This window comes from Chelonia mydas, chromosome 1, assembly GCF_015237465.2.
Source record: "Chelonia mydas isolate rCheMyd1 chromosome 1, rCheMyd1.pri.v2, whole genome shotgun sequence".
Taxonomy (NCBI): domain Eukaryota; kingdom Metazoa; phylum Chordata; order Testudines; family Cheloniidae; genus Chelonia; species Chelonia mydas.
Window position 1 is genome coordinate 302651665 of NC_057849.1, and position 23812 is coordinate 302675476.

The 23812-nt window shown below is 44.8% G+C and overlaps 1 protein-coding gene across 10 annotated transcripts in view; it reads right to left on the reverse strand.

Moving 5' to 3' along the window:
• ANKRD26 (ankyrin repeat domain 26) overlaps positions 1 to 23812 on the reverse strand; it is a 188380-nt gene that overhangs the window by 11445 nt on the left and 153123 nt on the right. For all 10 annotated transcript variants that reach the window (XM_043550006.1, XM_043550032.1, XM_043549994.1 and 7 more), the window contains one exon: positions 21537 to 21783. In XM_043550006.1, the coding sequence (XP_043405941.1) occupies positions 21537 to 21783 (247 nt within the window). The remainder of the gene's footprint in view (positions 1 to 21536; positions 21784 to 23812) is intronic.

Genomic DNA, 23812 nt, shown 5'->3' on the forward strand with positions numbered 1-23812 from the left:
AGTAATTGCGTAGTGGTTCATGAATGTCTGTTCAGAGGCCCAGGCGGCCGCCCTGCAGATGTCTAGAACGGGCACATTGTGTAGGAATTCTATGGAGGTAGATAAAGCTCTTGTCGAGTCGGTTCTGATGCCTGGAGGGGGTTCAGTGTTGTGTAGTGAATAGCACATATGGATACAGCTGGATATCCATTTAGATATTCTTTGCGTAGATATGGCAGAGCCCTTCGATCGTTCTGTTGTTGACACAAAAAGTCAAGGTGATTTTCAGAAGGGCTTCATTCTGTCCAGACAAAATGCTAAGGCACGGCACACATCCAGTGTGTGCAGGACCACTTCTTGAGTGTTAGTGCATGGTTTTGGATGAAATGTAGGTAAGTGAATTGGTTGGTTGAGGTGGAACGAGGAAGATATTTTGGGCATAAACTTAGGATGTGTTCTAAGTGTCACTTTATCTTAGAAGAATATTGTGTATGGGGGGTGAGCCATGAGAGCCCTTATCTCGCTGACTCTTCGCACCAATGTAATGGCAACCAGGAATGCCACTTTCATAGACAGTAATGAGCATGTGGCTAAAGGTTCGAATGGGGCCCTGGTTAGATTTCTGAGCACCAGATTTAAGTCTCAGGCTGGTGTGGGTTCTAGGATGTCTGGGTACATGTTCTGTATGCCCATTAAAAATCGCTTAGTAATCGGGTGAGTGAATATCAAAGTCCTGTCTACCTGTTGGTGGAAGGTCGTGAGGCGGCGAGATGAACTCTAAGTGAGCTTGTAGCTCCATCTCAAGCCGAGGACGGCTGAGAAGGAACTGAAGGGGTTGGGGTGTGCGCGTGCAAGATGAGGCACCAGCGGCGCCGCAAGACTACTATTGCACACGCACACCCTGACCAGACACTGCTACTGAAGATCTCCGATCAACAGCGCCGGGATGCACCAACACCTGTAGTGGAGCACCCACAGGGACAGCACTCAAAGAAGACCTAACAGTACGAGATCATGGGGCCCTAATTCTAGCCTAGTTTTGCCACTGATTTAAAGGGAAGCAAGATCAAGTTCTATAGTACTACACATACAGTAACAAACATATGCAGTCTTTTCTTTGGTATTTCTGACTTGAACCCTTTACTCTGAAACTTTAATCTCTTAACATCATTGTTCGTATGGAATAGATATCTTGTACTTTTACTTCTTCAGAAATGGGTGCAGAAGAAGAATATGGCTTCAAATACGATGCTGAAATACTGGGCTATGAATAGATACCCTCAGTCTGCACAGCTATGGGAAATATGTATTTTACTCAACTGTTCTCCAGCAATGACTGTACTTATTGCTGATAGTTCTATTTATTTTTCTGAAGCATGTTTGAAAGAAGAAACTAAGAGGTATAACCCTTTGGAAAAAAACTAACTATTCAGTGATCTGAGATGATCGATGTTGACATTAAAGTGGAGTCAAAGTTGTTCCCTGACCAGTGAATAGATTAAAAGAATCTCGCTGAAAGTTCTGCAGCTTAATGAAAAAGTTCATGAAAGAGAAGACTGATAGACACTGAAGGTTTAAGCTCCTAAGATCAGACTCCTGTTTTGTTAGAATACATGGCAGCTGAAAATCCAACAAAGAAGAAATTAGAGGATCTACATTAAAAGAGCTGAGTAAAATGGGAAAACTTGGGAGGCAGCATCACTACAGAGGCGGATGAAAGTATCAAAATGGAAGAACTGGATGACATGGAGGACTGGAATAACTGAAATGGGATCAGATTTAATAGTACAAAGTGCATGGTCTTGCACTTAGGGACAAATAAGAATTTATCCTATAAACTAGGGACTCATTAGCTGGAAATGACAAAGGAGGAGAAAGATTAGGGTCTATTAGTCAATCACTGGATGACGGTGGCCCACCAATGTAATGTGCTATAAAAAAGGCAAATGTGATCCTGGATATATCGGGAAAAATATTTCCAATAGAGACAGGGAAGTATTAATATCATTGTACAAGGCACTGGTAAGACCTCATCTAGAATATCGTGTACAATTCTGGTTACCTGTGTTCAAGAAAGATTAATTTAAACTGGAATAGGTGCAGAGAAGGGCTACTGAGATGATCAGGGAATGGATAGCTTATAAGAGGAGACTAAAAGAGCTTGACTTGTTTAGCCTAACAAAAGAAAGGCTGAGAGGGAATATGACTGCTCTCTATAAGTACATCGGGGAGCAAACACCAGGGAGACAGAAGAGCTATTGAAGCTAAAGGACCATGTTGGCAAAAGAACAAATGGGTATAAACTGGCAATGAATAAATTTGGGCTAGAAATTAGAGGAAGGTTTCTAACAGTCAGAAGGGGAGTGAGGTTCTGGAACAGCCTTCCAAGAGAACAGTGGGGCAAACAACCTAACTAATTTTAAGATGGAGCTTCATAAATTTATAAACAGGACTATACGACGAGGTTGCCTGCAATAGCTGGGAACTGTACTTGATAATGCAGGAAGTCCCTCCCAGTCCTGTGTTCTTATGGGAAGAGAGGGGAATGGTAAATTACCCATGAATCTAATAGTAGTTCTGCTTACTTTCATCTAGAGAAGGAAATCATCTCTATTAGAATAAAAAAAAAATCCTGCCCTGAAAAGGTAAATTTCAGATTTTGCTATGGATATGTAGTATGTAAAAGTATGTTTGAACTATCTACAAATATTTGTAGGATGTAATCAATAAACAAGGCTAGAGAGCAACTTTTTAGGGTGGTAAAAGGGAATTTAATTTGGAGTTATAGGATGAAATTAGGAGAGGGAAATTTAGGCTGAGTAACAGGAAAACCTTCCTGACAGTAAGACTCTTCCTGATATTCACCTCAAATCTTTTTCCTAATAAGATTATTGAATTTTGTTTTCAAAACTATTTAAGATATTTCAAAAGTAAACCACATAAAGGCACTTGCAAATATATAGTGAAGAACAATCCTCCACTGCCAGCTAGATACAACAAATGACCTAAAAGTAGGCATTTATCTTTAATTGTAAAGAAAAAATCCAAAATTAAGAATGAGAACATGTAGAAAATGTTTGACATTATTAACCCAACAGCAAAATTAGTTACATTCATGCAACCCTAAGAGATGCCTGGAAAATACCAAACTGTTTTTAAAACTTAAAGGAAATAATTGTTTAGATAATTTCACTGTAATTAATGCGATGTAAGAGCTCCCATCAAAGATGCTGGAACATGATTGCCACACAATTATAGAACCTGGTCTACTGTACTACTAATTAAACGTTAGACCTGGCTTTAGCACCTGAAACTAAAAGGGACTGAAAGTGACAGATTCTTTTTTTAAACAAATAGGTGGTGTTGCTGAAGTAGAATGAAGAGAGATATTCAGGTATGTAAAGAGCCTATCACAAAGATGAAGTCTTACAAGTGCCATGCAATAATTAAGCAGCACTGAGGATGCTCACTGCGATTTCGCAAATCTCACATTTTTCGGAAGGCTGGCAATTGATGAATCCTATTGAAAAGGATTACCCATTAGAAAATGCTCTGGGAGGAAATCTCATGAACAGTTAGAATGCTGTGAATGTTCAAGACCTTTGCCATTTTGTGAAACACATACTGAAAGGAAGTTAATCACCAAAGAAGTTTGCATGAGGGATCTTCAAAACTTCAAAGGGGATGTTCCTTCTTTCCGAAAACTTTCCACCTAAAATCAGAGTATGCGATGACAAAAGGGTTAGTGCTGTATTATCATTTGTACAGATAGGTCTGGAACATCATTCTTAATAGATCAAATTAATGGTGCAAAGAAAGCCAATGACTGACATGTTTCTAGTCAATATTTTATATTCCAGAATGCATGAACAAAAATACTCCAAAATTCCTAGGTTAAGTCAATGAATAATAACAAGAAGTCATCATCTGCCAGAGTCAAAATTGGAGCGTGAAAGGAATAAAATTTAAGTCCAGTGTACAGGCTCAGATTGGCTTCTATTTAGTCTCTCAGAGGGCTTGACAGCCTTCTATGAAATAAAGGAGGCTTAATTACATTGGTACCAATGATGTCCCTGAAGGGATTAACAGGGTTCCATGAGGGCATACCTCAGTCCTGTAATTGGCACCATGGCTAGTGCTGGCACCTTTTTCTGTGCTGATGCTGGCTTACTTAGTGCCACTCCCTTGGCACAGAACTGAAGTGCCCTTCCCTTGATGGAATAATTTCTGTTCTCTGTGAGGCAGTGCCTCTATGCTTGCAGCCATGTCTGATCTCTACACGGCCCTTCCTTTCAGTGTCATCCTGGAGTTGGGACACTGGTGCTGGCTCTGATGAAGTCATTGTTGGTGTTGGTGGAGCTTGTGCTAAGGCCAGTGCCAAGTCTGTTGATGATGATACAAAATTGGCAGTGATGCCAAAATTGTACTGGGCAGTTGGCATCAATGTCACCAGTGTCTGTTTCAACAGTTTTATTCTCAGCCTTTGTTTCACTGCTAGGCCCTGGGATATTGTGTCTGCTTGAAGTGGCACTCACTGAGGATAAGCCTTTGGGTTCCTTTCAGGTGGATGTCTCCACTGGGTCTAAGGTGACATGCACCAATTGCACAAGTACCAGTAGTTTCAGCAACGCCATCCCTCAACTTGTGAGTCCACAACAAGAAGGATTTCAAACTTATCAGGAATGAGGTCTCCCCGCAGACAGAAAAGGCACTGACTGTGTTGATCAGCCAGGGGAGTAAGTCCATCGCAGGTTGGGCAGGGCTTAAATCCTGAGTCCACCATGGCAGATGGCATGAGGCACCTTGCCTCACTGTACAGCATGCTATCTTTCTGTTGTTTTTTAAAACGTCGAAATTGGAAAATTAATCAAGGGTAATACTTCTTCACCAAACTAATTCCAAAAGATTAATTTGAAACTAGAGGAAAGTTAACAAGTCAGACACTTGCTAAATCCCATCTCACTTCCATGTGCAATAAGAGAGAACCGAGGAAGGGCAATCGGCTGCTCTGCCCTTTATGTCCTTACACGGGAGCATGACGCAGCACAGGGTGCATGTGTGGCCCAGATGGACACTGCTATTAATTTTTTTTTTTAAAAGAGTAAGATGCTCCAGGGAAGCCCCAGAAGAAAATGAGATCACAATTACACCAAGCTGCAGCAACAAGGTCAATGTCTTGAGAAGAGGGAGTTTATTTAACATAGAGTTTGCCCTCCCTTCTTTGAAAACAAGTTCTTGAAGATGGAGAGTCTGAAACAGGATGTTTTCCTAGAGGCCAAATCCAAGCAATAATGTGGAGAGTGTGCCAAGTAGCTGCATTTGTCTAGATAGATGAAGATGTCTGTGAGGTAAAATGTGGTAGCAGTCTCACCTTGGATCAAGTAAGCCTTGACAAAGCCTTTGGGCCAGCTGGATCACAGAAATGAGGAATACAATCTGACAGCCATCTAGACCGCATCCTTTTGGTAACAGCATTGCCCAGGGCAAACTGAGCACCCCCTCAAGAAGTGGTCTTCTCCCAGAGACTCAAGGAAACTGGTGTGCTGGTCCTTTACAGATACTTTATTACCACATGGCACATACTGTTTAATGGTAGATATTTTATCTGGATCTGATATGAGATTAGTCAACTTTAAATCAGGAAACTGATTAGAACTAACCAACTTAAAACAGTATTAACACTACTTAAGGTTTTAAAAATATTTTAATTGAAACTACAGCTAACCTACAAACTGACCTGATATAATTCACCATACTGCAGTACAGCTGAAGCAAGTGATCATTTTGAAAACTACTGACTATGGTGGAAGCAGCCCTGGGTCCCCAATATATGGTAATAAACAGATCAGTGAGTTGCTGTTCTTGCATTCTTGATGATTTTGGGGTTTGTAGCCCAAGAGTGGAGCTCTGTCAAGACAATTCTTAGTGGAGAAATTATTGTCTGTTGATCTTATTAACTGCCTATTGTTAACAGTGTTCTCAGATCTCAGTACCCGCTGAAAGGGGAAATAATAGAAACTAGTTGATTTGTCATAGCCTCATTTCAGCCAGTAATGAGTTAGTTAATGGAGAAAAAATTCCTATAATTGGTTTAATTTAATTCTTCTAAAATAAGTTATGACCAAAGCATTTAAATACACTATTATAAAAACCCTTAAGGTAAGCAGAGATTAAAGTAAACCAGCAGTGAGCAGCTCACCAATTTTGGTGGCTGTTGTCAAAGATCTCCGTCTCGTGCTGCTTTGAGATTGCATTATCTGGTGGCGATGTGATGCACCAAGAGGTAGGACAAGGAATTAATGTACTCATGCAGGTCAAAGCAGGAAAGAAAGTAGGTGTATTATGAGCACACATGCACATGTGTGCACTGTCAAGAGTGGTGTAGAGATATACTCCTGGTGCTCCCCTTTTCTGTATCTTATATACACACACGCTATAAAATCTAGTAAGACATAAAAAAAGCACTAACCTAAAAGTTGCCTGTGTCTTCTTTTCCTGCTTACATTTCTTTATTCTGATTTTCTCTACTTCCATTTCCACTTTCTTTCCCTTCTCTGTCTTTCTTTTTCTGCTTCTTTAAAAAAACACAACTCTTACCCCTTTTTGTTTAAGCTGGAACAGCATTCTTTCTTTTATCTATATAAAACAGATTCCTCCCTTCCCCTTGTTCTTCCTGTTATTTATTCTGTTCCATTTTCTCCCTGCTGCTCTTCATTCCCTCCATTCTACTCCTATCCCAACTCCTATTCTTCCTTGTTCGGCTGCTTCCTCCCCTTTTTGCCCTTCAACTTTTCTGTCTCCCATTTCTAATCTTTGCCTTCCTAAATCCTTTCTTACTTCCTTCTTTCTGGATTGCCTATTCCCTGCTGCTTGCCTTTTTTGCCATGGGTTAGTTCTTCAACAGACAACATGTCCATATTCCGTCCTAAATATATGCTCGTAATTATCAAGAGAACGTTGCCCTCTTTAGATTTGCCACTGCTACTCATTAATTCATATTGGTTTGTCCTGAAGCCATTTTCTCAGGTACAGTAAGCAGACACATTTTTAACAGGATGCTGATTAAATGGATTCTACTGTAGAACTAAACTGAAGAACTTGTCACTGAAGTGACAAAAAATATTTCTCAGCTCCTACCAATGGTGGAGTGAATGGGGGGAAAAAAGAGAGAAAGTAAGTCTGAGCTGAAAGCAAAGTCTTATTCACAGAAGGGAACTGAGAGGTGTTTTGTGAAGAATCCTGTACTCAAGTGATCTAAATATAGTTTGGTGGTTCCTGAGCCTCATAGTAGGAGGCCAATGCATTCTTCATAGAGTGAAGATCATGCATTGAACATGTGATCCCTGTTAGGGTAAATGCTGAGCAGTTCAAGAGATTCTGTGAACCCATTTAATGAAGAAAAGACAGTTACCTTTTCCGTAACTGTTGTTCTTCGAGATGTGTTGCTCATGTCCATTCCATATTAGTGTGTGTGCTTACCACATGCACGGGTGCCAGAAGTTTTTCCCTCAGCAGTATCCGTAGGGGACCGGCTCTGGTGCCCTCTGGAGTGGCGCCCGCATGGCACGGTATAAGGGGTGCCACTGGCTCCCCTCACCCTCAGTTCCTTCTTGCTGGAAGCTCTGACAATGGGGAAGGAGGGCGGGTTGTGGAATGGACATGAGCAACACATCTCGAAGAACACCAGCTGCAGAAAAGGTAACTGTCATTTCTTCTTCGAATGCTTGCTCATGTCCATTCTATATTAGGTGACTCCAAAGTAGTACCCCAGAGGTGGGTAGGAGTTCATGGATATGTCGATTGCAACATAGCTCTGCCAAATCCAGCATCATCTCTGGCCTGGTGAGTGATGGCATAATGAGCCATGAACAGGTGGACAGAGGACCATGTTGCAGCTCTACAGATGTCCTGGATAGGGATGTGCACCAGGAAGGCTGCCGAAGACGCCTGTGCTCTTGTCAAGTGGGCTCTGACAATTGGCGACGGCGGAACCCCCGCCAGGTTGTAACATGTCCTTATGGACAAGGTGATCCAATTGGCAATCCTCTGCGAGAACACGGGAAGGCCTTTCATTCTATCTGCTGTAGCGATGAAGAGCTGAGTTGATTTACGGAAAGGCTTGGTACGTTCTAAATAAAAAGCCAATGCTCTTTGGCCGTCCAGCACGTGAAGATGCCTCTCTTCACTGGTCTTGTGCGGTTTGGGAGGAAGATGTCCTGGTTCATATGGATACCACCTTCATCAGGAAGGCCTGGTGGGGCTGCAGCTGAGCCGTGTCTTTGTAGAAGAAGTTCTGAGGTCAAGGCTTTGATTTCAGAGACCCATCTTCCCAACGTCACTGCCACTAGGAACACGACCTTTCATGACAGGTGGGAAATGGAGCAAGAACCCAGCGGCTCAAAGGGCGGGCCGGTAAGCCTAGAGAGGACCAAGTTAAGAGGACTATGGGACAGGAGCCCGCACCTGCAGGAAGAGTCTCTTGAGCCCTCTCAAGAATTGGATCGTCATGTCATGGGAAAACATTGTCGTCCTTGGATCAGTTGGTGAAAAGCAGAGATGGCCCCGAGATGCACAATAACGGAAGAGTGTGCCAGGCCCTGGTTCCTCAAATGGAGCAGGTAGTCCAGGACAGCCTGTATGGAAGAACGTGAGGGAGAGATGCCACGTTCGGATGCCCAGCGGGAAAACCTCGTCCATTTAGCCAGGTAAGTCAGTCTGGTTGAAGGCTTTCTACTCCCCAGGAGGACCTGTTGGACTCCTTTTGAACAGGTCCGTTCCTCTGGGTTCAGCCACACAGCATACATGCCGAGAGGTGGAGGGACTTGAAGTTGGGGTGTAGGAACTGACCATGGTCCTGTGACAGCAGGTCCAGACAGTTGGGCAGGGGCCAGGGTGGGGCCACTGACAAGTTCATGAGCATGCCGAACCAATGCTGGCGAGGCCACGCCGGGGCGATCATGACAACCTGCACATTGTCTCTCTTGATCTTTGCCAGGATCCTGCTGATGAGTGGAATCAGAGGGAATGCATAATCAGGCTCCCTGACCACAACAGGAGGAAGGCATCGGAGAGGGAGCCCTTGCTCAGACCTTGCCAAGAATAAAACCAGTGCATTTCCTGTTCTGTCTGGTAGTGAACAGGTCCACTTGGGGAGTTCCCCACCTTTGGAAGATCATGCAGGCTACTTCTAGATGGAGCGACCACTCGTGGTGAGAGGAGAAGTCCCTCCTGACCTGGTGCGCCAGCATATTCTTGACACCGGGAAAGTGACAAGCTTCCAGGTGGATTTCGTGGCTGATGTAGAAGTCCCATAGGTGGAGTGCCTTTTGACAGAGAGCCGATGAGCACGCTCCCCCTTGCCTGTTGATGTAGAACATCGAGGCTGTGTTGTCCGTCAGGACTTGTACCACCTTGCCCCAGAGGTGGGACAGGAAGACTGCAAGCCAACCGGACTGCTCGGAACTCTTTGATGTTTATATGCAACCTCACCTCCTTTGGGGACCACATCCCCTGTGTCTGGCCGTTGCCGAGGTGCGCACGCCAGCCAAGGTCTGAGGCGTCCGACACCAACTCGATGGAGTGAAGGGGTTTGTTGAATGGAACGCCATCCAGGACTTGCCCTCAGTTGGTCCACCATTGCAGCGAGGTAAGTATTGCCTGGGGAATGGTAATGATAGTTTCTAAGGGGTGCCGGGACTGGGAATAGACTGTCCCCAGCCATAGTTGCAGGGGCTGCATCCAAAGCCTGGCACAGTGGATCACGTAAGTGCAGGCTGCCATGTGACCCAGCAGGTGCATACGGACCCTGGCTGTAGTCAAAGGGAACGTGGAGACTTCCGCGCTGAGGTTTGTCAATGCGTGGAACCTTTTCAGTGGCAGGAACACCCTGGTGCAGGTTGAGTAGAGGACTGTTCCAATGAACTCTATCCTCTGCACCGGCACTAACGTTGACTTTTTGTCATTCACCAGTAGGCCCAGGGAGCGGCACGTGGCTTGAAGCACCGGGACATCCCTTTGGACTTGAGATCTGGAGCTGCCCTTGATGAGCCAGTCATCGAGGTATGGGTAGATCTGGATACCCTGTCACCTGAGGTAAGCTACTACCACCGACATGCACTTGGTAAACACTCTCAGTGCTGTCGCCAACCCAAATGGGAGAACCGCAAACTGGTAGTGGTGGGGCCCCACTGTAAACCGGAGGAAGCGTCTGTGTCCTTGAAAGATTGCTATGTGGAAGTATGCATCCTTCAAGTTGAGGGTGGCATACAAGTCTCCCGGATCCAGGGAGGAGATAATAGAAGCCAGGGAAACCATGTGGAACTTTAACTTCTTTAGGTACTTGTTGAGATCTCACAGGTCCAGGATGGGCCGTAGATTGCCCTTGGCCTTTGGGATTAAAAAGTACCAGGAACAGAACCCCTTGTTCCGGTAGTCAAGAGAAACTTCCTCCACCACTCCCAGCTGTAGCAACCCCTTTATCTCCTGTGCGAGGAGACTTTTGTGAGGGGGGCCCCTGAAGAGGGACAGGGAAGGCAGATGGGGGGGGGGTAGAAAGGAACTGGAGGGTATAACCCTGCTCCACCATGCTGATGACCCATCGGTCCAAGGTTACAGTGGTCCAAGAAGGTAGGAAAAGGGAAAGGCGGTTGGAGAACACTGGGACAGATGGATCCGGGGAATAGTCTGGTAGGTTGCCCTCGGGCACACCCACAAAATGACTGTTTGGCCCCTTGCTTGGCACAGGTCGAGCCCGACTGGGCAGAGGGTTGAGGCGGGTGGAGGTGCTTGTAGCCCTTGGCTCGTTTGTGAGGCTGGTCCTGCCAAGGCTGGCTCCCCTGGCCCTGAGGCTGCTGCGGTTTGAACCATTTACGTGCCAGGGTTGGGACATAAAGACCCAGGGTTTTCAGGGTGGAGTGGGAGTCCTTGAGGCCATGGAACTTGCTGTCTGTTTGCTCTGCAAATAGGGCTCAGCCATCGAAAGGCAGTCCTTCATTGACTGCTGAGCCTCAGAGGGCAACTCAAAGAGGAGCAGTCAGGAGGCTCTGCATGGAGATAGTGGAACCCACGGTGCGGGCAGCAGCATCAGCGGTATCCAACACCGCCTGGAGGGCTGCCCTGGCCATGGTTGTGCCCTCATCGAGGATTGCTCGGAACTCCTTCTTGGAAGCCTTGGGGAGCGACCCTTCGAACTTGGCCATGGCTTGCCACATATTAAAGTCATATCAGCCAAGGAAGGCTTAGTGGTTGCCACTCTCAGCTGAAGGCTGGAAGATGAATAAACCTTACGCCCAAAGAGATCCAACCTCCTCTAGTCTTTATTTTGGGGGTGACCCTGGGTTGTCCTTGACTCTCTTTGTGGTTAACCACCTCTACCACAAGGGAATTGGGGGCCGAATAGGAGTAGAAGTACTCATGCCTCTTGGTTGGCACAAAGTACTTGCATTCAGCCCTCTTAGAGATAGGGGCCAGGGAAGAGGGGGTTTGCCACAGGACATTAATGATTTTGGATACCCCTTCATGAAGGGGTATGGCCACCCTGGCAGGAACCGAGGAGCAGAGGACATCAAACAGGGAGTCCGAGGGCTCTTCCAGTTCCTCTGCCTGAAGCCCCAGGATGGACGCGATCATTTTCAAAAGTTCGTGATGCACTTTGGTGTCATCTTGAGGAACTGGGTGAGGAGGCCCCGTGCAATGAGGACAATGCCACAAGGACCTCTACTTCCATTGTGGTCCAGTAGCTTGCTCCCCTGGGTCCTCCTGGACCTGTGGGGTCTTACCCCCCAAAGCCTTGACCAACAGAGGGGGATGAGATACTGAGGCCGCTGGCCTCTCCGAGGCTCTCAATGCCAACCGGGCAGCCTGGGAGGGTTGGGTGATAACAAGGGTTCCACAGGTACAATGGTACTGGCCACTGCGCCTGGGGCCATGGGACAGGTTTCAGTGCTGATGATGTAGGCGGCACTGCAGGTATCGGGGCTAGCCCCGCGGTCAGGGAACCTCGTTTAGTGCTGGAGGTATAAACGGAGCGGTTGGTACCGGGTGACCAGGATCAGGTGGAATGGTGGCTCTTGTCTGACCGGTGCCCATCACTGTGTCCCGAAGCCAACCTGTCCGAATGAGACAGGCATCTTGGTTGGGATCTCGGGGACCGATAGCATTTGGCGGATCTGCGTTGGAGACCTGGCAATTCACGCCTCACTCTACTCGACTAGTACTGGGACGTCAAACCGGACCGGGAGCTAATAGGGGCTGGTTGCCGGGAGGATCTTCCTGGATAAGGTGACCTATTGCTAGGAGATGGGCGATGATGACCTGGTGATCTGCAATCTCTGATCCTCGATCGGTCCCCGTGATTGGTACCGGGCCCTTGGAGACAGTCGGGGCCGGTCCAGGAGTTCTTGCCAGGTAGCGCGTGCCTCAGAGGGTCTGCGCCAATCTACCGGCGAGGTACGCCTTGAGTTCCTCCATTGGTGCCCCCTGTGCGGAGACCAAAGAGGGCTCTGCTGAGCCTGCCTCTCTAGTCCTGAGGCATGATGGCTTCTGGTGGGTGCGCAATGATGGGACGTCCCTATCGATGGGGAACAGTGCCGCTGAAGTGGGGACACCCGCATAGGTCCCAGCATGGGTTTTCCCCGAGACCGGGGTACTGGTGGAGCCGGTGTGGGCAGCACCGGGAACATAAGGCTCTCCTGAGCTGCTTGAAGGGCTTCGGGCGTCAATGGCACCTGAAGCTGGCTGGGGCCTGCACCGCTATCCGGAGTCACAGGTGAGGGATGGGCTGCACTGCTTGACTTGAGCTGGGGCCCGACTTCCTGAAGGGGGCATTGAGCTGCATGGCATGGGTCGTGGCTCACCCCCAGCCCTCTCCTTTCCCTTACGGGAGGTAGGAGATCTTCCCCTCCCAGTCTTTTTCGGCTTCTTGACTGGAGCCATGGAGGGGGATCAGTGCTGGCTCGTAGACGGTACCAGCCGAGCGCTGCGCATGGAGTCCACAGTGCTGGATGTGGAGTCAGACCATTGCTCCGGTGCCGGAGTAAATGCCGACTCCATTAGGAGCTTTTTCAGACAGATATCATGCTCCTTCTTCGTCCTAGGTTTAAAGGACTTACAGATCTGACACTTGTCACTTACGTGCCCCTCGCCTAAGCACCTTAGGCAGCTGGTATGTGGATCGCTGGTGGGCATAGGTCCTTTGCACTGGTCACAGGGCTTAAAGCCTGGGGACCAGAGCATGCCCCATCCCCTGGCTGACTGCCATTGGGACTAACGATGAGTTTGAGTACTACTAAGGGTAACTAAGAAACTACTAACTATATTACAGGTTTTCGAAGTTCGCATGAAACAATGCTAGCTGAAGCAGCAGATGTTCCAACACCATCACTGGTGGCAAGAAGGAACTAAGGATGGGGGTAACTGGCGGTGCCCCTTATACTGCATCATGCGGGCACCAGAGCCAGTGCCCTACGGATACTGCTGAGGGAAAAAACTTCCATCACCTGTGCACGTGGCGAGCATACACACTTAATATGGAATGGACCTGAGCAAGCACTTGAAGAAGAAAGAGTAGTTACTTACCTTAATGTAACTGTGGTTTTTTGTGATGCGTTGTTTGCACAAATTCCACCTTGAACATGCATGTGCCCCATGTGCACAATATCAGATTCTTTTAAAATATCAATATCCATTGGGGCTGCTCCTGAGTCCTGGGAGCTCTCAAAACCACCATAGCCAAGGATATAAGGGATGGGACAGCCTCAACCACTTTTCAGTTTCTTCACTGATAAAGAATCCCATGTGACGGGACTTTGAATTAGCAAGGACAGAGGGCAGGTTGTGGAATCTGTGTGGACAATACATCTTGAAGAACCTCGCTTACTGACTGTAAAGTTAAGTAACCTTTCTTTTTTGAGTAACTGTCCACACAGATTTCACTGTTGGTGATAAGTAGGGCTGTCAATTAATCGCAGTTAACTCATGTGATTAACTCAAAAAAATTAATTGCAATTAAAAAAATGAATCGTGATTAATCGCAGTTTTTATCGCAGTGTTAAACAATAGAATGCCAACTGAAATTTATTAAATATTTGTGGATGTTCTTCTACATTTTCAAATATATTGTTTTCAATTACTACTAACACAGACCACAAAGTGTACAGCGCTCACTTTATGTTATCATTTTTGATGACAAATAGTTGCATTGTAAAAAGGATAAATGAAATAGTATTTTTCAGTTAAGCTCATACAAGTACTGTAGTGCAATCTCTATCATGAAAGTGCAACTTACAAATGTAGATTTTTTTGCTACATAACTGCACTCAAAAACAAAACAATGTAAAACTTTAGAGCCGACAAGTCCACTCAGTGCTACTTGTTCAGCCAATCACTAAGACAAACAAGTTTGTTTACATTTACGGAAGATAATGCTGCCCATTTCTTATTTACAATATCACGTGACAGTGAGAACAGGTGTTCACATGACACTTTTGTAGCTGCTATTGCAAGGTATTTACATGCGAGATATGCTAAACATTCGTATGCCCCTTCATGCTTCGGGCACCATTCCAAAGGACATGCTTCTATGCTGATGATGCTTGTAAAAAAATAATGAATTAATTCATTAAATAGTGACTGAACTCCTCGGGGGGAGAACTGTATGCCTCCTGCTGTTTCACTCGCATTCTGCCATATATTTCTTGTTTTAGCAGTCTCGGATGATAACCCAGCAGATGTTGTTCGTTTCAAGAAGACTTTCACAGCAGATTTGACAAAACACAAAGAAGGTACCCATGTGAGATTTCTAAAGATAGCTACAGCACTTGACCCAAGGTTTAAGAATCTGAAGTGCCTTCCAAAATCTGAGAGGGATGAGATGTGGAGCATGCTTTTCAGAAGTCTTAAAAGAGCAACACTCTGATGTGGAAACTATAGAACCCGCACCATCTAAAAAGAAAATCAACCTCCTGCTGGTAGCATCTGACACAGACGTTGAAAATGAACACCTTTTGGTCCGCGCTGCTTTGGATCATTATCGAGCAGAACCTGTCATCAGCATGGACGCATGTCCTCTAGAATGGTGGTAAAAGCATGAAGGGACATATGAATCTTTACCGCATCTGGCTCCTAAATATCTTGCAACACCGGCTACAACAGTGCCATGTGAACACCTGTTCTCATTTTCAGGTGACACTGTAAACTAGAAGCAGGAAACATTATCTCCTGCAAATGTAAACAAACTTCTTTGTCTGAGCGATTGGCTGAACAAGAGGTAAGACTGAGTGGGCTTGTAGGCTCTAAAGTTTTATATTGTTTTATTTTCGAATGCAGGTTTTTTTGGTACATAATTCTATATGTGTAAGTTCAACTTTCATGATAAAGAGATTACACTACAGTACTTGTATTAGATGAATTGAAAAATACTATTTCTTTTGATTTTTACATGCAAATATTTGTAATAAAAATAAACAAAGTGAGCGCTGTACACTTTGTACTCTGTGTTGTCACTGAAATCAATATACAGTATTTGAAAATGTAGAAAGCACCCAAAAATATTTAAATAAATGGTATTCTATTATTGTTTAATAGCACGATAAATCACGATTAATTTATTTAATCGCTTGACAGCCCTAGCGATAAGCAAACAGTATCCTGCGCCCAGATTATGTAAAGGAGTCATATTTAAGTACTGATTGAAGAATCACCTGATCAAAGCTTGCATCTGATCTAGAGGCTTGAATGGTAAAAGTATCGACTGAACTCCATATAGCTCTTCTACATATCTCAGTCAATGGGTCCATTAAAAGAGGCAGTGTAGACCCAGTGGATTCGAATCAAATGAGACCAGATGTGTCTAAGGTAATATCATTCTTTAATAATACATACCAAGTATGTATATTGTTCAAAATCCATTTAGACAATCTCTGCAAGGATATCCGTTGTCCCCTCATCTGTCCTACAAAAGTACTAAGCAGTCTCAGTGAAGCTCTAATCAATCAATCTAGTCCTGTCCAAATAAAAAGACTGCTCTAACTACATCCAGTGTGTAAAGGTTTGCTTCGGCAGGTGAAGAATGAGGTTTGGGGAAAAAGACTGGCAGATGAAGAGACTCATTAATGTGGAAGTCTAAGACTACCTTAGGCAGCAACTTCAGATGAGGCCAAAGAGTGACTTTGTCCTTGTGAATGATGGTATAAAGAGGGCCTGCTATAAAGGCCTGAATCACCCATATCCTTCTGGATAGGGGCATAGACACTGGGAAGGCCACATCTTCACTGAGATGTGATGGAAGGAGCAGGTAATCATGGGCTTGAAGGAAGAACCCATTAAACTAGACACTGCAATCAGATTGCACGGGACAGGGACTGGTGGAAAAGCTTAGATTAGTCCTTTCAGCAATTTTTCCACAGTGGGGTGACAAAATATCATGTAGCTTTATACTGGGGAACAATTTGCTGAGATTGCAGCCAAATGGACTCTAACCAAGTGCAGGGATAGTCCTGATTGCTTTAACAAGAGCAAATAATCTATATTTGAAACTGTTGTCTAGAGAGGTGAGCAGTGATGTTGTTCAGCCCAAATAAACAATTGTTTCCATTTGGACTGGTAAATTTTCCTTGCTGAAGGCTTTATGTTTCTGAAGCAAGACGAGTAGGATTGATGCAAAACAGCTCCTCTCTGTAGGTGTCAGTCAACCAGACTCCAAACTGCCAGGTGCAGGGACTATGGGTCTGGATGGAGGACCTGGGTATTGTTCTGAGACAGCAGGTTGGGTAAAACCAGTTAGGTGATTGGCTTCTGAACAGACAGTTCAATCAGGTCCAAACAAAACAACTGCCTGGATTAAGCTGGGCTATCATGGTTTTATCTGAGCTTCCTAGCACGCTCTGAATCATGTGTATTGGTGGAAAAGCATACATCACCCCTGGTGTCCAAGGGATGAGGAAGGTATCTGTGAGGATCCCAGACTCCTGCCTTCTCTGGAGCAAAATCTTGGACATTTGTTGTTATGGCATATAGCAAGCAGGTCTACTGTCAGAGACCCTCATCTGTGCAAGATAGCCCAGGGAGTCAAACACTTGAGGGACCACTCACAAATCTCCAAGAGTCCTCTGCTGAGGCAGACTACCAGCATGTTCTGATGCCCCAGAAGATGAATAGTTAGTGGGATGACATGATGCTGAACGCTCCAAGTATGACTTCCTGGCACAGAGGGGATGGCTGGGCTTCTCCTTGCCTGTTGATGTAACACTTTGCAATGGTGTTGTTGGTAAGCACTTGAAAGGCCCTGAAAGAGAGGCAGAAAGGGCCTTGCATGCCAAACAAATTGTTCTGAGTTCTAGCACAGCAATGTGGAAGGAGGATTCAGGAGCTGACCATTTCTGTTGAATCTGAAGTTGATTCAGGTGTGCTCCCCACCCTTAACAAGTGGAGGTGTCCATGATTAATCTTTGACGGAAGGAATGTGGAAAATGGAACTTTCCAACACACTTATTTTGGTTGTGCCCACCAATCAAATGATCACAGGACTTCTGTGTGCCCCTTCCTGTCCATGCTGCACTGAGCAGATACACTGATTTCAACCACACTTCAAGTGGACAAAAGTGAAGCGTGGCAAAATCTTTAGAGAAGTTCTCACTTGCGTTATGAAATGCACCTGGAACTGCTTTATGATGTCTGATCTCTGTTGCGGTTGGTATGTCTTTGCTAACCTGGAATCTAAACATTGCCCCTATGAGTTCAATGCATTGTGTTGGAGTTAGTGTGGATTTGTTTTTGTTGACCATTGAGTCCCAGAGGGCTGAAGAGAGCTAGAGTTTTTTGTATGGAGTAGGTGACTTGTTCAGGGGACTGATTAATGTGGAAATCAGATGAAGCCTAAGGGTGATTAAGGTATATTTTCTGTGATACTCCCAGCACAATGTGAAAGTAGCTGTGAACCAGCCCATGGGATCCAAAGAGGGGATAACACAGGCTAAGGTGACCATCCTGAATTTGAAACACTGAGCAAAAGGACTGAGATCTTGAAGATTCAGGTGGGGTCTCCATGCCCCCTTCTTCTTTGGGATCAAGAAGTAGTGGGAGTAGAGCCCTTTTCCTTTGAATCCTTAAGGAACTTCCTCCACTATTCCCAATGTTAAATTTATTGTCTTAGAAGTGTCTCGTGAGAGGGATCTCTGAGGAGGAGCGGGAAGAGTGGGGAGGAGATTGTAACAGCTTGAAACTGGATGGGATACCCCTTGTTCACTATCTTGAGGACTGACTGGTCTGAAGTAATCCCAGCCCAAGCTTCTCTGAAATAAAATAGGTGGTTGCCAACATGAATAGAAGGGAGTCGATACACAGGTGGTCCAGCTGGGCTCTCGACATTGCTTTCAGAGATGTTTTGTGACCAACTGTCTCTGTTGCAGGGGTGCCAAGGAAGAGCTCAAGGAATGTCATTGGTGAAAACACTGCCTGTTCCTTGGTGGCTATGAAATGCATTGTTGAGGATAGCATTGCTGCTGTATTTATACAAGGACTGCTGACAACATTGTTGTTTACCTCTAAAAGCTGGATCACATAAGCCTCAGTGACTGGAGGGTTGTTCTCTGTATCTTTAAGACAGTGCAATGCCCAATCAGTGTCACTACTGAACAGTTAATTACCTGGGAAGGGTAGATCCTGTATGGTCACTTAGACTTCATGAGGGATAGCAGATGTCTATAGCCAGGACAACCTTCTCATTGTCACAGCCATAGCTGTGGTTCTGATGCATTGCTTGGAGCAATGTTCTAGCAGTGAGCTGTCCATCTGTCATGGTTGACCTTAACTCTTCCTAGTATTCACGGGGGAGCTTCTATGTTAAGGTGAAGAACCTGTCCCAAAAGCGGACATCATACTTAAAAAGAAGTGCTTGATAACTGGCAACTCCTAGTTGACAATTCGCTGAGAAGTATATTTTTTTGTCTGAAAAGATCTAATTTCTTTGTCTTTTTCTGGGAATGGATTTGGGCTGTTTAGATTTCTCATGAACAGCCTGGACAATCAGGGTACTGAGGCTGGGATTCTAAAAAGTATTTGTGCGCATTAGCTAGCACAAACATCTCTTGTTTGTGCACTTGGAAGTTGTGGGGGGAATGGATGCAGGAGTGTCCCAGATGACCTTTGTTGGTTCCAAAAGCCCTAAATTAATAGGTGAAGTCATTTTGCTTAAAGATGATGGGTGGAGAAGGGCTAATATCTTATGTTGCTTTTCTTGGATTATCTCTAATAGGATATCCAATGTTTCTGCTAGTCTCATCATTTCCTGAAAAACTTTTAACCACCCTGAAGAGGATGTAGGAGGAGGGTTGGTCGTTTCATCAGCAGGCGAGGAGGAAATAGCTAGAGATTGTGAGTGGTCCGAGGAGAGGTCATCTCCACTGAGGTCTTCCTCTCCTTTCAGAAACTGATGATGTCTGGGAGTGGGTACTAGGACTGGCTCAATCTGCTGTGTAGGCAAGGGGTGGTCTTGGTCTGAAGACCACTGAGGAAGCTGGTTTCCCAACATAAGGGTTGATACTGCATGGAGACCAATGAAGCCAGTGTTGGTAGGAGTGCTGAGGGGGAGGATGGCACATGGGATGGGAGAGTACCAGTTTAGAAGTTCCCTTATCAATTCAGAACTTGTGGGTGCCTCTTAGGGGCGCCATCATTATGTATGCATCACGGGTTTTCTTGGTGCTGCTGCCATTGGTATGGACCTATCCAGCGCCAGAGAGGAGTCTGCCGCCTGAGAGGTATCAGAAGTGGCAAAGTGCTTACTGTGTGAAGTGACTGTCAATGCCGACTTCGGCTTTTATGTACTTGTGTGAGGCTCAGCCTCAAGGGACTGGAGTGTCAGAGCCTCAGGTGAGGACTTAAGTCTTCTGACTGGGAAGGAAGATTTGTACGTTCCTTGGTCCGAGGAGCAGTGCTCCTTATGGTCCCTCTCCTGGGTCAATGCCAGAGGAGTGGGTATTCTGAGTGTTCTGTGAGTTTGGGATGACATCATAACTTGCTGGAGTGTGTGTGACTGACTGGATAGAGAAGGTCTCTCAGGTCACTTGCCAGGATCTGAAGATGCATGCAAAGACATCTCCAGGTGATGCAGGGTACTCAGATGCATGCAAAGACATCTCCAGGTGATTCAGGGTACTCAGAGATATTTGTGTACCAAGTATCACTCAGCTACATGTCCTTCTCTTACACCTAAGAGGCATCTTGAATGTCTATCACTGATGGACACTGCTGTCTCGCAGGACAGGCAAATATTGAATCCTGGACACTTGACTTCAGTCATTCTGAGCCTGTGTATGTGGGGTGAGGGGAGAAGTGTCTAGCTCTTACACAGAGAGATTGGGGGTGTGTGTGTGTGCAAGAAATCGGATATTAAGTAAAAACTCCCCCCCCCCCCACAGTGTTAACTAAGCTTATGTAAGCTACCAACTACATACCAGACAATAGCTCCAAATATTCTCTGTAGATGAAGAGAAGTGGACACCATGGGGTTCCATTTTGTAGCCACAAGCAGTAAGAAGGAATTGAGAGGTGGTTGAGGCTGCCCAGCCCATTTTAAACTCAGCTATGGTGGTTGCAAGGGCTCCCAGGCTACAGGCATGGCCCCAATAGACACTGCTATTGAAAAACAATCCAACCTTGCATGCATGGAATCCATGCACACTCAAGGTAGAATTTGTGTCGACAGTAACTTGAAGAACAATTAGTTTTACCTTTTAATTATTATTTACCATTCATATTTCAGCAGAGGAGGAAACCAGCCAATAATACAGTACATATACGGTATCATTTATCTTGCCATATTATGCTACTCTTCAACCTGAGACAGCCCAAAGAGACTAAGCTAAGGAGCTATTAAAAAGTAAATATTTACTGTGCATGGCATAAATTCCTCACCAAGGGATGTATACTAAATACAGACAACCCCATTGTACAGCATTCTTTTTTTAACGGGGCCCAAGTGGCCAATATTCATGTGCCAAGTCACTTGCCAAAGAGTGGAGCCCTATGACGCATGTATATAGCATAAACATTAGGAAGGTAACAGAGGAAGGCAAAAGTACCGTTAACTAATACTTGTTCTTCAGAATTTTTGTACCCCTCTTTTAAATTAAAGCTAGCAAGAATTACAACATCATGAGCTTTTTATCTTCACCCTTTCATAATACAAACGATCTTTCTATGTAAATAAATAATATGCACCTGTGTTAGGAGTTTCCTGCAACCTAAGACAAATATTCTTAAGATTTTTTTCTTCTTCTTGTTAGATGTTAATTGCCAGATATTCTGTCTTGTGTGCATGCTTATTTGCACACAGGCCCATACGGCCCACTGTATGTAAGTACTATAGTCTCTTTTCCCTCTAAAATTATATATATATTTATTTTCATGATTAATTATTGTGGTTTTTACACTATTAGGTTACAAGCATTGGGATATATATTTTGCATTTAAAATGAACGCTCATTAATAAGACTAAGACAGACTATGCTTTAACCTAAATTATATAAAAATAATTTAGAATGATATCTGTAATTACTCACCTTAGCAAGATAAGCTTCCACTCTGTTTTTTGAAGATAATGCATTTCCAGTTGGGTTTATGAAACTTCCTCCAAGACCAAGACTTCTATTTAGTGTTAAATTATTGCCGAGATTGCCAAGTTGAGTTGTATCCAGGACTGGACTTGCAGAAAGACCTCCATTTACAATGCTGTTAGCAATTAAAGATTTGCTCCTATGGCGCTCATGAAGGAGTTTTGCATTGGCCTCTGCTATCCTTTCATTAGCTCTGTGAAAAATATAGATGTAGTTTTTACTCACGCTTTCACAACTAAATGTTATCACCCAAATTTCAAGCTATTTTTATTATATTTCTATAACTGTAAATGATTAAGAATATTAGAAATGAGGAATTACTCAATTCCCTCTATCAAAGAGGTAGCCATGTTAGTCTGTATCCACAAAAATAACGAGGAGTCCGGTGGCACCTTAAAGACTAACGGATTTATTTGGGCATAAGCTTTAGTGGGTAAAAAACCCACTTCTTCAGATGCATGGAGTCCCACAAAAGCTTATGCCCAAATAAATCTGTTAGTCTTTCAGGTGCCACTGGACTCCTCGTTTTTGTCAATTCCTTCTGGAGTTTTCTGAGAACCCAATCCTGAAAGATTCTGAGTGCCTCTTGGGAATGAATGGGAGTTAGAGATGCTCAGCAGTTCTCAGAATTTGACCTCAAGACAATTTATCTTAGATAGTTATAAGTCCCGATTACTATAATCTTTAATGTATTTATATTATCTCATAATACCCTGTGAGAACAGAAAGTAATATTATCTCCATATTACATAAGGGGGAAACTGAGGCCCAGAGAGAGTAAGCAACTTGCCCAAGATCACAGAGGAAATCTTTGGCAGAGCTGGGAACTAAACCCAGGTCTCCCAAATCCTAGACTAGTACCCTAATAACTGGACTGTCCTTCCTCTCAATGTACTTCCAATCCTGAGAAGTACTGTTATAATGGGAGCTGAACTGACCCTAAACACACCACCAGATCAGGCTCTTTTTCTAGAGAGCCCTATTCTTATTCAAGCATGGATTGAGGCTGATAGAGTAAGGAAAAAAGAGATTACTCACCCTGGGCAGTAACTGCAGTTCTTCGAGATGTGTCCTCCTACAGGTGCTCCACTTCAGATGTGCATGCGCCCCACACATATTTAATCTGAGATTTTCATGAGCAGTCTGCATTTGGCCCATGCATGTGCTGCTGATAGCCTCATGCCCTGCAGTGAGGCTATATTAGGCTGCATGAGCAAACTGCCCTCAGTTCCTTCTTCACCGCTGCACCTCAGAAGAAAACTCTGAAGCAAAGGGGAAGGAGGGCAGGTAGTGTAGCACCCAAAGAGGGACACATTTAGAAGAACTACAGCTAATGCACAGGGTGAGTAACCTCTCTTTCTTCTTTGAATAATGTCCCTATGGGTGCTCCACTTCAGGTAACTCCCGAGCAGTATCCCCATAAGGAGGGGGAAGCCTCAGAATCAAGTCCAGCACAGAAGAAAGAACTGCATTGCCAACTGCAACATCAGCTCTAGAGGCACTGACTAAGGCGTAGTGCCTGGAGAAGGTATGTACCAAAGACCATGTAGCAGCTCTGCAGATCTCAGATACTGGGGAATTTTTAGGTTGAGCTATAGATATAGATTGTGACTTCATTGAGAACCTTTAGATCTGTCTACAAACAAAATGAGCAGGCTAGGAGATTTACAAAATGATTTAATCCTATCTAGGTAGAAGGGTAACACCCTCTTGACATCTTCAGTATGGAACACAGTCTCCAGATTGGAATTATGTGGTTTTGGAAAGAACACTGGCAGGTAAATGACTTGACTCACATGAAACTCTGAAGACACTTTAGGAAGAAACCTGGTGTGTGGTCGTAAAGTAACTTTGTCCTTGCAGAATACTGTGAAAGGAGGGTGTCATAAATATAAAGGGAAGGGTAACCATCTTTCTGTATACAGTGCTATAAAATCCCTTCTAGCCAGAGGCAAAGTCCTTTTACCTGTAAAGGGTTAAGAAGCGCAGGTAACCTGGCTGGCACCTGACCCAAAATGACCAATGAGGGGACAAGATACTTTCAAATCTGGAGGGGGGAAAAGGCTTTTGTCTGTCTGTGAGATGGTACCTTTGCCGGGAACAGATCGAGGATGCAAGCCCTCTAACTCCTGTAAAGCTAGTAAGTAATCTAGCTAGAAAATGCGTTAGGTTTTCTTTGTTTTGGCTTGTGAAATTCGCTGTGCTGGAGGAAATGTGTATTC